Source organism: Prinia subflava, chromosome 5, assembly GCF_021018805.1.
Source record: "Prinia subflava isolate CZ2003 ecotype Zambia chromosome 5, Cam_Psub_1.2, whole genome shotgun sequence".
NCBI lineage: Eukaryota > Metazoa > Chordata > Aves > Passeriformes > Cisticolidae > Prinia > Prinia subflava.
This window is the reverse complement of record NC_086251.1, coordinates 1,952,976-1,968,958: the sequence shown is the minus strand read 5'-3', so window position 1 is coordinate 1,968,958 and position 15,983 is coordinate 1,952,976. Positions and strand designations below refer to the sequence as shown.

The window sequence follows — 15,983 nt, the reverse complement described above, 5'->3', positions numbered from 1 at the left end:
CATAATTCTTCTTATAATTTTGTGCCCACCCACTCTTAAATACCTCACATATCCCTTGAATCTATTTCAGTCTGCAAAAATACACTTACAAGTATGAAAACTATTTTATTACATGTAAACTCTTCAAATACAAAGACTTAAGAGAGGTTTTCACAGCATAAGCAATAAAATTACAATGTAATTGGAATATTAAGTTTTTAAACATGAACATTCACCTTAATTTTCAAATCTGATTGTCTTTTGTTACCGGAAAAGGGTACCAACATGATTTGGAAATTCTGCCCCAAAAAACTTACCTTTAAAAATATATATATTTGTGTCATCTCCTCCCATAAAATTTTAAATACTTTCAGCTCAAACTAAACATACACAGACACAGGCTGACTTCCATATACAAATCTGCTGTATCTTATGCAAGATAAGTTCAAACATTTGAAACAAGAATAAAAAATAAAAACAAACAGCTTCAGAAGAATTTGTAAAAATTAACAAAATATCCAGTCTTATTTAGCTTTCAGCTCAACTGCCTTCGAAATTAGGCAGAACCTTACACAGAATGAACATTTTTCTCCTTGGCCAGATGAAGAAGTTTGTATTGCTTGGCCCAGTCAATGACATTGGGTTTGAACATACCAAAGCAACTGCACTGAAAAAAGTCTGCAAGATTCTGGAAGCATCCAAGGCTGAAAAAAAGAGAACAATATGCATTAATAAAGCTAAAAAAAAAAGACTGCAAGCATGAAAAATACCACTTCACCATGAGACAGTATTCAAGATATTAACCTGTCAAGGGAGACAGCTCAGGGAGAAGAAACAGAAGAGCTCTCAGTTGAGCATTATTCCTTGGCTGAATTTTCACAACATGTTTTACTTTAACAAATGAGAGCAGATGAAGTTGAACTCAAATATTTAAGAGTTAGTTAGATCTCATCTGGTAGTATACCTGAGCAAACAGGGAAACCTTGGTACTGATTTCTTTATTAACAGAACTAAATTCTGCAAGAGAAGTCAGAAAAGGGCCAGTTCAAACCTTAATCCTCTCTCTGATCCTACACTACAGGCACAGAGACTGAAGAACAAATTAAAGAACAGCACTCCCTCACCCCCACAACAGAGTTTTTGCACTTATGAAGCAGTGAAGTAAATCATTACTGAAGAGATAATGTGCTTAAAACACTCTGTTCATTAATACCCACTTGTATGGAGTCCTCCTGAGGGAAACAGGATGCTTAGAGGATTTTCTCTGTACCAGGAGATTCATTCTTTCATGTGAAGTCAATCCCAGGAACACAATCTGATTAAAAGAAAAACATAAGTCATTGTTACAACATGAACATGACAAATGAAAATTCTAGTGAGACCAAAAGATGCAGGGGGGAAGAGGCTGGACAGATCCAACAAATAAGTAACCACTGCTCTAACTGATGACTGAAAAGTCTGTTTTTAAATGTCACTTGGGCTAAAAGAGAAGCTGGCAAGCTCCAGCACCAGCTTCCAGAGAAGACAAGCTTCACTGGGATGTCTGTGAGGAGTGTACTTCCACAGATGCCTGCAGGAATATAAGATCTAGCACAGGTAAGCACCAATCTCCTCAGATTTCTGTCTGCATTCTACCACACAAAGTGGTGGAAAAAGATGCCTTGATCCACAATGACACTAAATGCTACACTTTCAAATCACTGTGTATGAAACACAGGAGTCAAACTGTAAATACCCTCCCTTTTTCCAGCATGGTATCTCATGTCTTGGGCACTGCAAAAATCCAGCAGTACACATTTAAAATTGGGGAGCTTTTGGGGTTTTTTCACTAAACAAGATGTAAAACAAGCTCAGTGTGCTTAACAGATATTTCAAAGTCACCTCTTTCCTAAGAGCTGCTAAACAAGCTGTTTCACAGATGTTTAAAGACAGCTCTTCTCAATTTTGTTTGCACAGCCTGAGAAAAACTCAAACAAGAAATTTGACAGTCCTCAAAAAGATAAAATCCAGGTCAGATGTTTTTACAGTAGCAGTGGGATTTAATACAGTCTAATGACACATGGCTGAGCTCTGCCATAGAATTTCCAGCTCAGGAACAATTGTGTTACTGAGCTTTTGTGCAGTTTGGTGGGCATTAATACCAGTTCTACTGGTCAAATAAAATCCTTGTCTTTAAATTCAACTTCTTATAGCCTTGGAATTTTTGATGAGTAGTAAAAATAGTAGTAAAAACTACTATTTTTGATAGTAGTTCTATGCCCAGAACTCGTTCATAGGAATGATTAGCAGACTGTGATTCTACTGGCAACAGGGAAATGCTGAGTGCACAAGAACCTGTGAAACTTCAAGGGCTGCCCTGAGATTTAAGAGAAGCACCGTGCTGTGATAATAATCAGGGACAGCAGGCACAGAGTTTTTATGGGAGCAAATCATCCAGAGAAAAGCTTTAATGTGATGAGAAGCATCAACAGAAGGCAAATATTACCTGATACAGCTGAACAGTGAGCCACAGAGAGGCCCAGAGGGTGTGGAAAGAGGCCACTGAGGAGATGTAGGACACCCAGGGAGAGCAGGACACTGTCTGAGTGAGGTATGCCCACACTCCATCCTGCTGGAAGCTTCCTGCACAGTGCTTGGACCAATCTGCCAAGACACACAATCACTCAGCTGTGCTTTTAAGCCCTGAAGAGCTGAGCAAAGATTACTGCATGAAATGAATATTACATGGCAACACCCTCTAGAAACACCAGGTTTCACCTACCCCGCTGCCACCCAAAAGCACCCACAGAGATGTGTCACTGCTTGCTATTCTGGCTGCATCCTCTCTACACTCTGTGCTCATCACCCACAGAAAAACAGCCTTGCTTTAAAGGTTGCTGCTATGGGAATTCACCCTCAGCAACTAAATTATAAGGGCTTTCCTCTCCTTTCCAATAATTTTGGTGATTTTTCAAAGTAACAGCTCGGATTTATTAAAGAGATAATATACTTTTTACTCTTCAGAATTAAACTGTGTCAAAACCAAAAAGAAGTATTTGTGTTTAGTATAGATGTCTCCAAATTAAAAAAAAAATTAATCAAGCTTTTGCAATAAGGTATTTACCAACTTATTTTCTGTGACAGCAAAGGGCATCCAGATCAGAACCTGTCACCTGCCCTTCCTCCACATGGCTCCCCTATTTCCCCTTGAACAAAAATGCTTCCTGCTATTTCATTTTCCAGTGATATCCCACTATAGCAGCACCTTTATTCTTGCTCAACACAAATGCAATCAGGTATTTGACCAGAGACTCAGATAGGATGGATTTTCACTTAGGCCACACACTAACATCACTGCAGAAATAAGGTATCACTTGTGCAGGTTACACTGGCTGGAAATGAAATGCTGATAGAATAAGGACCACAGAGATGTTCTTGAAAGCTAAATAAAACTAAATTCAGGGATACATACACTGAAGAGTTCCATAAAGCAGCCAGACACCAGTAATTGTCAGGAAAAACAGGAACAACAGGTAGTAATAATGGTTCCCAATGCCTGAAATTGAGGAAAAAAAGGAAAGGGAAAAAAGGAAAAAAACATGTTTAAAGCTGAATATTTTAAAATTCAGCAGTACTTGCACTTCCACTGAAGTTAACAGGAATAAAAAGGCAGTCAAAACCATTTCTCATTTTAACCTCTGCCATCCATAAGAGAGCTTGGCAAGGCTCACCTCTCTCTCAACTTTCTCCTGTAAGCCACCCCAATTTATATAATAGAATTAGTTCTGATCAAGTCAAGCAGGATTTGTCTCTCCTTCAGAGCATGCCTGCAGCTGTTTCAGTCTGATGAGAACTAATCAAGCAACCACAACTCACTCCATGCACAATAAAATTGTCTCATGTGGCTGAGAAGTCGAGGCTATTCAATTTGTCTGACCTTGTGTGCTTCAGAATTGAAAATATACCCATAAAAACCCCCAGACCTCTGTCAGAAAAACTGTTACATGAAGATATTTCTTTTTAATTACAATCATATTGCTCAAAGCTTTGAGACAACACATCAGAAGGATGTCTCAGCACCTTGTAAATAGCCAACGTTGTAAAAATAGCATTTAACACTAGGGAAAAAGCTATTGGCAAAAAAAAAAAAGTGAAAAATATCTTGTTACCAATGCGAAGCTGTCACCTTCCCATCTTGAGCACCATCAGTAATGAGCCAGAAGAGAAGAGAGAGGGTGAAAGGGAAGAAGAAGAAGATGGGAACACCCTGCAGGGTTATCTCAGTGGCACAGCTGCTCCACTCACAACTGTCCCCAACAGTGACAAGAGGCAATGCAAGTTCAGGAGGACACACGAGTCCAGACACCTCCTGCACTTCATTCTCCTCATCCACAGCCACTGCATTAAAGTGTCAGACTGGGCACACTTGTCTGGTTCTTTTAGCATCTACCCCTGGACACACTGTCCAAAAAAGTTTGTCTAATCCCCTTCTGAACCTGCTGAGATTGCCTGTGTCTGCAAACCCTGACAGCAGCAAGCTCCAAAATTTCACTACCTGCCATGTGGAGACATTTTCTCCTTTACCATTTTAAATCCCTAGTTCTACTACCATGTGCTTGGTTAATCATTCTGCATTCACTTTAGCCACCATCTCAATAATTTTTTCTTTCATTTTTAAAGTATCAATCATATCCCCTGTTCCTTCTCTCTCAAAAAAAGTGGTACAGATTGTGTGGCCTGTGTTGTTGGGGTGATCCCTGAATAATTTTATTTGCTTTTCTCTCTTCCATCTGATTTTCCTCCAGCCCCTATGAGAGCCCTTCAGTATCAAAGGGATATTGTGGCATCACGTGTGCTCTCCAAGGGGATAAATGTTACCTCTGCAACTTGTAAAATACGTGGTATTTTCAAATTTGATGGAACACACTCTCACCTATGCACCGTCCAGTCCACAGAGAATGCTGATCATATCTGGCTACACATGCCTGGCAAGCAAGGCAATGCACAGACCTCAAAGGCTTCCTCACCTAGGGGACGATGAAGGAAAAGAGATGAAGGAAAAGAAGACACTCAGTGCAGAACCATCTACTCAGCTCAAAGGTTGAACCACCATCTCACAGTTACCACCACATTTTGTATAATTATTGTGTCATAGAGCTCACAACACAGAACATAGATGGGAACCACACACCTTAATTTAAAAAAAAGGAATAATTTTAAAATTAATATTAGTATCCAAGGATCTCAAAGCATCTCTTGTCAGCATGAAAGAAATAAAGAAATCTAAACAATATATAACAAACGACTTGTGTAACACTTTAATGACAAACAGTGAGGAAAAGGGTTCTTTATGGCAGTATTCAGTAAAAGGCAGGCTCACAAAGAAAATAAGCACAAAAGCCCCACTTACAAGACATGATGTGCAAAACGTTCTGAAGTCCAAGCAGCCAGCTTCTGCAAGAGCTACAATGTTCTGAAAGACAAAGTATTGTGTGCTTGCATTTGGATCACATTTCCATAGGTGCTATGAACCTTTCTTCATTACAACTTTTGCAGTTTCTAAGTGTGTCAAGTGCTAAGCGTGAACAGGAATGAGAACTTGCTATTTAAAGAGGTGCACAAGAAAAAAACCAAACCAGTAAAGACTAATGCAGCTTCACCCACACAAGATTACTCCAAAAAGTATCTCTGTGTTGCCAAAATTAATAAATGATGTGAATTAAATACTCCTTAAAAGGAGATGGCACCTCTCATACAGTCAGCCAGAGAAGTCTCTCAATATTTATGAGTCCTGTAGCAGTACATTAAAACCGCAGTTTATTCTCCCTGGCAATCTAAAAAAATCCAACCTCAATGAGAGCCCCGAGATCACAAACAAAATGCTTTCCTTAACCCATAGGCTGGGGAGACCAGACACTAAATTCTCTACTGATTGGCTGGCCATGATTTCTTTCAGCCACTATAAAACAACTAGGAAATAGCATGTGAGTTGCAGGGTGTTCAAGCACAAAAATCAAACTATTATACACGTCCTCAAAGCACATGGTAAAATTTAAATAATTATTAGCATTTGATACATAAGAAGGTACTGATTATTTCTTTCTAACCAGAGACAACTGAAGCAGAACACATGCAAAATTTCTATTTTTAAGTGAAGTTCTGTGTGATTTCATACCGCAGGTAACACCAGTGGGCCTGTACAATCTTTGGCCAAAGCTCACATTTCAATGAGAAGACAGAGGCAAGGAAATTATAGCAGGAGGAGGATGATAAGGAAACAAGCAGCAGAAGGAGAAATTATCCAAGATCTGTGTTGTTAAATGACATTGCTAGAAACTCTGCAAGGAAGAATATTTCACTGCTTTTCAGTGCTTTAACAAGGCTGCACATGATGACAAACAATTCAACCAGAAGTCCATACATGTTGCACCACATCAGCCCTTCCATTTGTTTTTAGAGAATCACCCACCTCTTTTCTTTCTTCTTCTGAAGCCTTTATATATCCAGGATCAGTACTCCAGGTTTTATAGAAGTAATAGAGGAGACCCATCATGCTGAGCATGACAGTGATTTTAAGAATTACATTTGTGGTATGTGATAGTCAGGTTAAGGACTGTATTCTTATAACTCATAACACCACTATTTGTCCAACAAACAAAATACTCTAAAATTAGTTTATACTACTTCACAAGCAAAACACAAGAAGGAAAAAATTACTTTCACTTTTACAGTGGGATCCTCTCTGTCCTTCCAAGGCCATCTTAGCAGAGAAATGGAATGCTCTGTCCGGTTTGAGTGCTGGAGAAGACTTGTACAACTGTATAAACCTGCATCACAATATAGCTCCATGTCACCCTCCTTAAAAGTCCTCCAGACTTCTGCCTTGGAATATTTCACAGATATGAAACAAATTTGATTTCTTTTGTCCCTCTGAAGCTTCTGTACTTTATTTAAACACTACCAGTCAGATATGAAGAGCTATAAAGCTCCTGGCAGCTGTGAGATCTGATGGGCTGCTGCACCCACCCCAACCCAAACTCAATCTTAGCTTGTCCCATTCATTTCAGCCAAAAGCAACTAAATATGCTCATTCAGAAAAATGTAACTGAAAGTCACCCTGAAACTCCTTTTGTCACACAAAAAAACCCCAAGCACACACTGCTAAACACTTCTGAGGGTAACGGGACATTAGGAACACAGTTCCTACACCATGAACTAAAATAATTTGTGTATGGGATGAGTGGGGAAGGAAAACATGCCAAGATTAATTGTCTCTATACAGCAACAGAGGAACATGGAGTGGGACAAGCTTCATACTAATGAAATTCATGCATCAAACCTGAGAGCTCAGGCAGCTAAAGAATAGTCCCTGCTGCCACCAAGGAGCAGGCAGAGAGCTCAGGCCTGCACTGCATCTCCAGTGACCCCTCAGTCACTCCATGAACCCCAGTGCAAACCATTGTTAAAAATCCAGGATGCCAACCTCAAAGTTCTTTGGTCTTATGAACTAGCAACACTGCAAACAGTTCTAATGAAATTCAAGATGATAACTTATGAAATATTGGCACAAGAGTGCAACTATAGAAGTCAAAATGATGGTGTGTTTCTTGTGGGTACTGCTGGTCTATTTGCAATCCTATTGGGTTTTTTTGGAGCTCAGAGAAATCCTTAATTAGAATGGCTGGATATTCATTCAGTCCAGAGGAAATCTGACAGACAGACAGCTCTAAATAAAATCCTGAGAAGTTTTAAAACACTCAGATCTGTGACCAGCTCCAGAAGGAAAACACATTCATGAGAAAAAGGGTTGGACAGTGAAATGGAAACCCATCCATTGGCCCATCTCACCAAGCTATGGTTAGGACGTCAGGAACAAGGCTATGCTGACTACCTTCAGCAAAGGGTCTGACTCAAATCCATACAAGGGGAATCTTTTTACCTTGTGACTTAGATCACACCAATAAAACAAACCTTAAAGCTCCACAATTGAATAACACCATTCCCATTTATACAAGCACATTTGTGAATCCCCAGCAGGAATATACTCGATCTGTTTCATCAAAGTTAATCCTGATAATTCTATTAGGGACATCCTAATTGGGAACAGTACAAGAGAAAATGTCATCGAAAGGATGAATTAAAAATTAATTAAAACTGTGTAGCAATACATTATAGCTGGTTTAGAACAAATTTATTTGCAGCTGTAAGTCACCCGGTTAGAGCAAAAGCCCGGACAGGATTCCAGCCAGAGTAAAGTATCTTCCTAAAGGCTTTTTCACACAACTTTATCAATAAACAGTTGGCCACTGTGTAACCTAAGAGCAGAGAGCACAAACTACTAAAATGTTTTTGTACTTATCAGCGAGAAGCCTCTTCAAAGGAAGTGAATGTCAGATAGAAGTGAATCCACTGTACACTAAAGATTCAGTGTGAATAAAGACAAGACTCGACAGTCTTCTCTGCAGGAATACAAAGAAAGTTCTTTTTTTTAGGGAGGTGGTGGTGGTAAAGGTTGTTTTTAAGGGCAGGAGCATGAATACCACTATCTGTCAAATGCTTATCATTTTAGAAAGAAAGGATGCATTTAAAATTATTATTAAGATATGTGTTACCCAGTTACACCACATGCCAAATACATCACTGTACAACAGCCTCAGTGAGGAAGATTAAAGAGTGATGTGGAGATGCTAACAGAAACCATTAGTTTTATAACAAATATCTTCATTCTGATATTCCAGTAACACATGAAACAGTTCAGGTTATAAAGAAGACAAAAATCTATAGACAAGGTACAGATTTTTAGTCTGTGTATAACTTTGAAGTCACTTTGCCCGTTCCCACTGGGATTAAACCAATCTTACAGACATTAACAGCCACATGGAATTATCTGGAACTGCTCATCACTGTTTGCACAATCAGGCTTAGATTAGCAATAAACTCCAAGGAGAGTTGCATTTCTTGAGCATAAAGGATATCAGGCAGGAACCAGAACAACCAGGTCATGGACATCCAAAAAACGGAACTTAGCAGAAATGCTGTGGGAAGATACCTCAGATTCTTGAGCCCTACGAGTTGCCTGAAAGAACATTAAAAGAAAAAGTATTTTTCAAAATAAATTTGAAACATAAATGCACAGACTATAAATCATCTGGTTTGTAACTGTAAAAACTTGACGCACATGGTTTATTTCAAATCTCTCGCAGCCATCAAGAACTGTCACTCACAAGTATTTTTTATTCATATACATACATATACAGTTAACAATGCAAAAATAAAACTGAAGAGTGCTCTGTTCCAGCACAATATTATGTATGAGAAGTGCTGTAGGACTGGGTGAAAAGTCCAGTCTCTGTCTATTTGCACACACTGTCATATTAGTGACCACTGACTGTAGCAGGAAAAGTGAGAAACAGCTCAGGATAACCCTGGGAGGTCTGGGGAGCAGAAGGAGATGGGATGGCTCATTAAAACTCATTCTCTGACAGAATACGGCAGGAAAAAGTTGTGATAAAGGACATTTCTGAGCAGATATCTCAGTGTCTACCAGATGCAGACCATCAGTAACACTCTGACAATAAAATTAGCTAACAGACTGGGTTTGGGCTTTTCTTTCCAATCTTTCAGTAATAATAAACGATTATTGTATACACTTAAATAATTCAATTTCTATGGTCATTCATTCTAAAAAGGACATGTATTTCAATTCTTCACACACCATGCAACCACTTCTCAGAAGGTATTTTTTATATTAAATGCAACTAAACTCTGAAAAGAATTATGCATCAGATACTTGTGAAAGACACTTTCAAATGTAAGTACATAAACAGAGACAAAAAGCTGCAAACCTCACAAACAGAGCCATCCCAAAGAGCAGGCTGAGAAGCAAACCTCCTTTTAAAAGCCAAGAATCAGAACTTAGGTCCATGACGTATCCAACGGCCCACATGAATGCCAAGGAAGATGCCAACATCAGGAGGAGCTGTTAAAATTATTATTGTTAAATTAGGACAAAGTACTCAAGCAGGTCTTACTCAAAAGTATTCAGTTCATGCAATAACAAATGTTGAAAGACTCAAGATAAGATAGGACAAGGTGACACATCAATATATCAATACATCAAAAGCAGGCGTGAGGTATGACACAAAACCCCCCACCCAAACCACTCCTGTGTGCTTTTAAAGGATTCTGTTTTGTGCACCCAGTTTCAGAAATTACTGTGGTTAGAATAAATTTGCATGTCACTCTAAACACAGCATGCTTTACTTTCATTTCCAGTAGTTATAACTCAGGAAATTACCTCGTATTTCTCTACTATTTTCAATAACCTGTTATTTCTCTTGTTTCTCATTGTTTCTTCCTCTCGTATCATATAAACCATGAAGTGATTCTGACTTTGATAAGCCATGTCAAGTGGTGTCTCTCCCTTTAACAACAGAGAACATTATTTATTTATGTACTTAACACATAAATACTCTCACTTTTAACAGAAGCAGGAAAGGACTACAGTTAAAACAAGAAAACTAACTGGGCAATTACTTCCCAGCCCCACCTTCCCCAACTATTTTTTTAAGGCAAAGGTAAGCTAAATTTAGAGTGCTAACATGCTTAAATCAGAGCTTAGTAGTTCTGAAAACTGATACTTGCAAATAGATTGCATTTTTTATCTGCTGGACTGCCTCCAATAACATATCTATATAGCCATGGGAATCTCTATTTTCAACATCCATAGTATAAATTTCTACAAATATTAAGTTGAAGCCTTTCATATGTGATAACCTCTTGAATGTACAATCAGGCATTGCCAAACACCAGCTTTCCAAGGAGGACATTCACTTAATTTCAAGTCTTTACGAGTCTGACTGCACACTAAGAAATGTATTTTTTAAAATCTGCCCAAGTCCTCATGACAACATCTTCAAGTAGAAAACAGGCAAATTAAGTAATGAAAAAGAAATTAAAGGCACTGAGAAAATGAAACAAAAAACCAGTGAGGGAGCAGAATCTGCAAAGGACACAATCGCTGTTGAGTGAACACAAGGCTTGGCTGTTCATTGCACAAAGGTTGTGAAGAACCTCTGCATTTGTACTTTGAGCCACACCTCAAGAAAGGAGTGGCTTTTCCTTTTGGGAAAGATTAAGAACACCTCCTCTTAGCCAATCCCTGCTGCAATTCACATCCAACATGGAAAGGACCGAGATTTTTCTTCATGTTCATTTTACACATTCATGCCACATAGGATAAAATATCACAAAGGAAATCGTACCTTGACATTTTTTATGTCCAGGCTGGCACCAGCTTCCAGCAACAGATCCACTGCACTAGTGTTTCCTGAGGCTATTGCCCAGTGCAGTGCAGTATTCTTTTGAACATTGTCTACAGCATTGAGAGAGGGGTTAAACTTTAAGAGAAACCTCATGGGTTCTGGTCTAGATGAAAATAAAGAAGATAATCTGTACTGGAAATGCAACTTTTGAACACTTTATAAATCAACCGTTCCCATTTGTGAAACAACAGCAGATATATAATGCCTTCTCCAAACCAGCTCATCAATGACAGATCCATGTTTAGAATTCCAGACCTGCCCTGGAAGTTTTTTCTCTAGACTAGGTTACCTTATTATTTTAACAAATATGAGGTACATAACACAGACTATACCTGCTACAACACCATGTGTAGTTTGTACCTCCCCATTTTATTCTAAATGCATTTCACTGCATCCACACCCATCTGTTTTCATTTTGTGGAACATACAATAAGGCTGCAGATCATTCAGCCACAAACCTCAACTTCTTTAAAAACTGTTTTCACTTTCTTTGCTGTATCCAATGAGCTACTCCCAACTCATGATCTCTGAAATGCCTCATATTTTAGTAGAAATGGAAGAGAAAAGAATGTCAGCTAAAAAACCAGGAATGATTCACCTCAATGCTTCTTGAGTACAATACAATACTCTTCTTCAGTTGTTCTCTACTCACCCCATGGCTTTTTGTGCTGTTAACATTAAAGGTGTTTGTCCATTGAAATCTGTTGTGTCTATGTTCTAAGAATAAGAAAGAGATAACAAGCAAGTGATTAATCCCAGTGATTTCAAGAAACAGTGGAATTTTGGGCTATACAACTGGCTTAGCTTCAGCAATGAACAGAAAATCGACAGAAATCAAATTATATCAGCCCAGAAGCCAACACACATTCAAAATTTTTTCCTCCTTCTTCAAGTCTTTCACAACATTCTGAGTTTCCATTTAAAGAAATTTTTAAGGGAGAGAATCCACTAAGGATATTTTTAAGTGAATCACCTCACCTGTATTGCTTGTCCTCTTTGCAAAGAAATACCATAAATAAGAAGGACCTTGTAAAGCAATGCTAACCATGTTCCTTGTGTAAACAGATGTACAGAAAATACATAAAACAGGTTTATTAAAACAACAAAGAAGGATTACATAGCTCACAACGTAGTTAAATATCTAACTACTTGAATTTTCTTCCTTCCTCTTTCTTACCTAACTTTCTTCCCTCTTCATAACAAAGGTTTCCCTGCTTCCTGCCACCATCCATTATTACATTAGCACAGGTTTACTTAAAAGAATTATTCACTTGGATATTTTTAGTAGAAGATAGGTGGGCCAACAGTTTTATGAAGCCTGTGACATACACCACTGTATCTACATTCCAGAAATCAGTTATTCTCTCTAAAGAGAGCTTTATGAAAAAGAAAATAAACTTAGCAAACTTCTAAATCCTGACACTGGATTATTTCTCAGAATCAGCTGATCATCTAAGAACTCTCCTGCTGTTTTTATCAGCAAGTTGTTACACTTGCCATTAATTCTGCTCATTTCATATCTAAGCTAAGAGACATCAATTACCATAGATGCAATACAGAAATTTCTAATGAAAATTCAGACCTAGTCTGATCATCTTCAATTAATGGACACCTGCATAGGTTATTACTTACATACCTGTAATCAAATCATAAATACTTCTTCATGTCTATACATCATTTACTGCTTTTTGTTCCCAGGTTTAAAAGCCATTTGTTATTTCACAGCACCACAAATCTGCACAGCCTTACCAACACTCCTAAACCTGCTGAAATGTAGGTGAATCTGGAGGTGGGGGATGTCAGGAATAGGGAAGAGTATTAAAAAAATAATATATACAAATATAAAAAAGATCTAAGTCTGCCTGCACTTGTAGCCCAGAAAAATGGGTGTAAAATCACTGCTTTTCATCTAGGAAAAAAAAAACCCAGTTAATTCTAAAATGTCTCCTATAACACAGGCAGCTACTTATAAGCAGAAAACAACATTTGGGGCATCAGCAACATACCTGGCCTTTTGCTATGAGGTAGGCTATGATGGGCATGTGCTGGAACAGCACTGCCAAATGAATGCTGCTGAATCCTTCCCCATCAATGAGACTGGGATCCGCTCCACATTTCAACAACAACATGACCATGGGAAGGTGTCCTTGTCTACAACGACATATTAAATAAAACTAGAGAGATTATTTCAAAAATGGATACTTTAATGAAAGCATTGCCTTAATAATTCTCACAGGCATCCCACAAAAGATTTCAGACCCTCGTGGCTTTTCTCAGGAAATTATAATAAATATATACACTCTAATAAATAAGCCTATGGCAAAGCATTAATTTAGAATACAGTGATTACTCTAAGGTAACTTCTCCTGTGAGCAGTCATGCAAGCTTCCGGCTCTGGCAAAAGCCTGACAGTCCAGAAGAAAGCACTGATCTTTTTTCCATGGTAGACTTCACCAGTGGAGAAGTTTTCCCAGAATAATTATTTCAGGTTATGTGTTCTCCAGACAGGCAGTGTTCTGCTCTCTGGATTGCAGGAAAAGCTACCACAGGTATAAATACAGACAGATTTGCAGCTAGTGGTTGCAAGCAGCATTACCTGATGGCCCAGTGCAGGGGCGTAGAATTCAAATCTCCACCGAGCTGATCTACTATGGCACCTTTGGAAATGTAATACCTGTGTAATACCAACACAACAAGGTCAGGAACAGACATAATAAAATAGCAAAATGTTATACTAAAGATAACACAGCTAAAGGAGTAAATTGTACATAATAAATTCACTAGAGAAGCAAATGGACAACAGTGGGCTTGCAATAAATGACGTGTTCCTTTGTTTTCAATTACAAAAGCAACAAAGTGATTACAGGTAAAAGTGGCAGAATACACCGTGTTACTGTCACAGGGACTCGCAGCTTACTTTACCAGCTCCTGTCTGTTGTTTATTGCTGCCCAGTGAAGAAGAGTCACATTTTCCTTGTCTGGTTGTCGAACATCATATCCTGCTTCTACCAGTTCTTTGCATCGCTCTAGCATTCCATATCTGAAATGAGGAAAAAAAATATTACTTATTATTTTTTCAGTACTTTCCAGTCTGGAGACAGTTGCATTCTAAAGAAAAAATATATCTCAGTAAGCATCACCTAGCAGTTCCTACTGGAGCAAATTCAACATTGCATTCCATAGAAGCCTCGTAAAAAGAGTGGGGCTGTGCCTTGATGAGTAGACTTTTCTACTTAAACAAACTTGCTTGAAAGGCTTTTATTTACAATAGCAGCTGTAAGTCATTGTTCTTCTTCCATTACAGGGAGAAAACGAAACTGGAAATGTTTCCTTAGTAAAAATATCTAGCCTGGCTCACATTTGAGGACACTCCCATCTATTTCAATGCCCTGCACACTCAGAACATGTACTTACTGTGTAGCCTTGACAATGTCACAGGTGCTGGGGTCCTCAGCAATGGGATATGGGCCTGGGAGACCTTTATCTCCATGGACGCTGTGGCTGCTGTGCATATGAGGTCGATGAGGCCCATGGCAATGGCTTTTACACTGTAGATTAACAAAACAATTAATAACCATTGTTATTTACCGGCTGCAAACCACACACACCTCCCCCTTTACCAGAAGCACTCACTGTGCGTATCAGGTTCTCTAAATACAAACAAAAATGTTAATTCAAAGCACAGTTGGAACCTCCTAGCAAGAGACCAATCCTTTTCCTTGCGGGGGAGAGCAGGTATGTGGTCAAAGGGCATCAGGACAAATTACAGATGTTCATGTGGTTCCCGACACAGCAGCCTCACCCACAACAGCGCTGCCACACCAGAAACCACCACCTACGGCCTTGGGGAGGGTTTGAAACGCACTCGGCAGCCACAGAGTCACCCGTGCGGCCACAAATCCGACGAGACAAGACAAGACACACGCAGGGCAGGACACGCACGGTTCCTGCCCGTGAGCCCCCGGCAGACCCCGGCGGCACCGCGGCCGCCCCGGCCCGCCCCCGCCGAGGCTCCGCGGCCGCGCTCCGCACCCCCGGCCCGGGCAGCGCCGGGTGCCAGCCCCGCTCCAGCCCCCGCACTGCCCCGGGGCTCCCCGCTCACCGCCGGGCCGCTGCCCGCCATGCCCGCGGCCCCGCCGCTTCCTGCTCCCGCTTCCTGGGCACGGCTGCGGGGCGGGGCCGGGCACACACGGCCCGGGCGGGGCGGCACCGGGGGAGTCCCGACGAGCCGTCCCTCAGCTGCCCGGGCCGCTGCGGAGCCGCCTGGGCTGCAGATCGGCGGCTCCCGATTTGTGGAGCTGTGTCTGAAATGGCTCCTTCCCTTTTACCCACGCAACCACGCCGAAAAACGCCCTCGTTTTCGCACAGGGCTCCTCCGTGTCGCAGACAAGGAGCATTTTCTGCTGGCGAATTTAAAGGGGGTTGTGCCTCAGCAGCTGGAAGCGATCCTTAGATGAAGGCTCTGGAGCACAAGTCTGATGAGGCGGCTGAGGGAGCGGGGGGACCTCAGCCGTGAGAAAAGGAAGCTCAGCGGAGACTTTCTGACTCTCCAAAATTCCCTGAAAGGAGTAGAGCCACCTCCTTGCTGGCACGGTTCCCACAGGAGTTCACGGCTATTTGGGACCATTTCCATTCCCAGCCGAGTCTCTGCGGAGCTCTCCTGAAATGGTGGTCGAGGGCTGGAACAGTTTTTTGTTTGCA

The 15,983-nt window shown here is 40.3% G+C and overlaps 1 protein-coding gene across 1 annotated transcript; it reads right to left on the bottom strand.

Moving 5' to 3' along the window:
* Nucleotides 1–80: 80 nt before the first annotated feature.
* Nucleotides 81–15,537, bottom strand: ZDHHC13 (zinc finger DHHC-type palmitoyltransferase 13). The gene is made up of 17 exons (XM_063397545.1): nucleotides 15,385–15,537; nucleotides 14,697–14,830; nucleotides 14,200–14,322; nucleotides 13,879–13,956; nucleotides 13,289–13,433; nucleotides 11,935–11,999; nucleotides 11,223–11,385; nucleotides 10,256–10,381; nucleotides 9,804–9,937; nucleotides 8,934–9,034; nucleotides 6,428–6,552; nucleotides 5,369–5,431; nucleotides 4,892–4,985; nucleotides 3,431–3,514; nucleotides 2,465–2,622; nucleotides 1,197–1,294; nucleotides 81–683 (listed from the first exon to the last, which is right to left on the bottom strand). The coding sequence occupies exons 1-17, from the start codon at nucleotides 15,403–15,405 to the stop codon at nucleotides 548–550; spliced, it is 1,848 nt and encodes a 615-aa protein (XP_063253615.1). The 5' UTR covers nucleotides 15,406–15,537; the 3' UTR covers nucleotides 81–547.
* Nucleotides 15,538–15,983: the final 446 nt, after the last annotated feature.

Excerpts from the sequence above, each read along its gene's own strand:
- ZDHHC13 (XM_063397545.1), bottom strand. The coding sequence starts at position 15,405 with ATGGCGGGCAGCGGCCCGGCG. Across the intron at positions 14,323-14,696 it reads GACATTGTCAAGGCTACACA|ATATGGAATGCTAGAGCGAT; the intron begins GTAAGTACATGT and ends TCCTCATTTCAG. Across the intron at positions 1,295-2,464 it reads TCACTGTTCAGCTGTATCAG|ATTGTGTTCCTGGGATTGAC; the intron begins GTAATATTTGCC and ends TCTTTTAATCAG.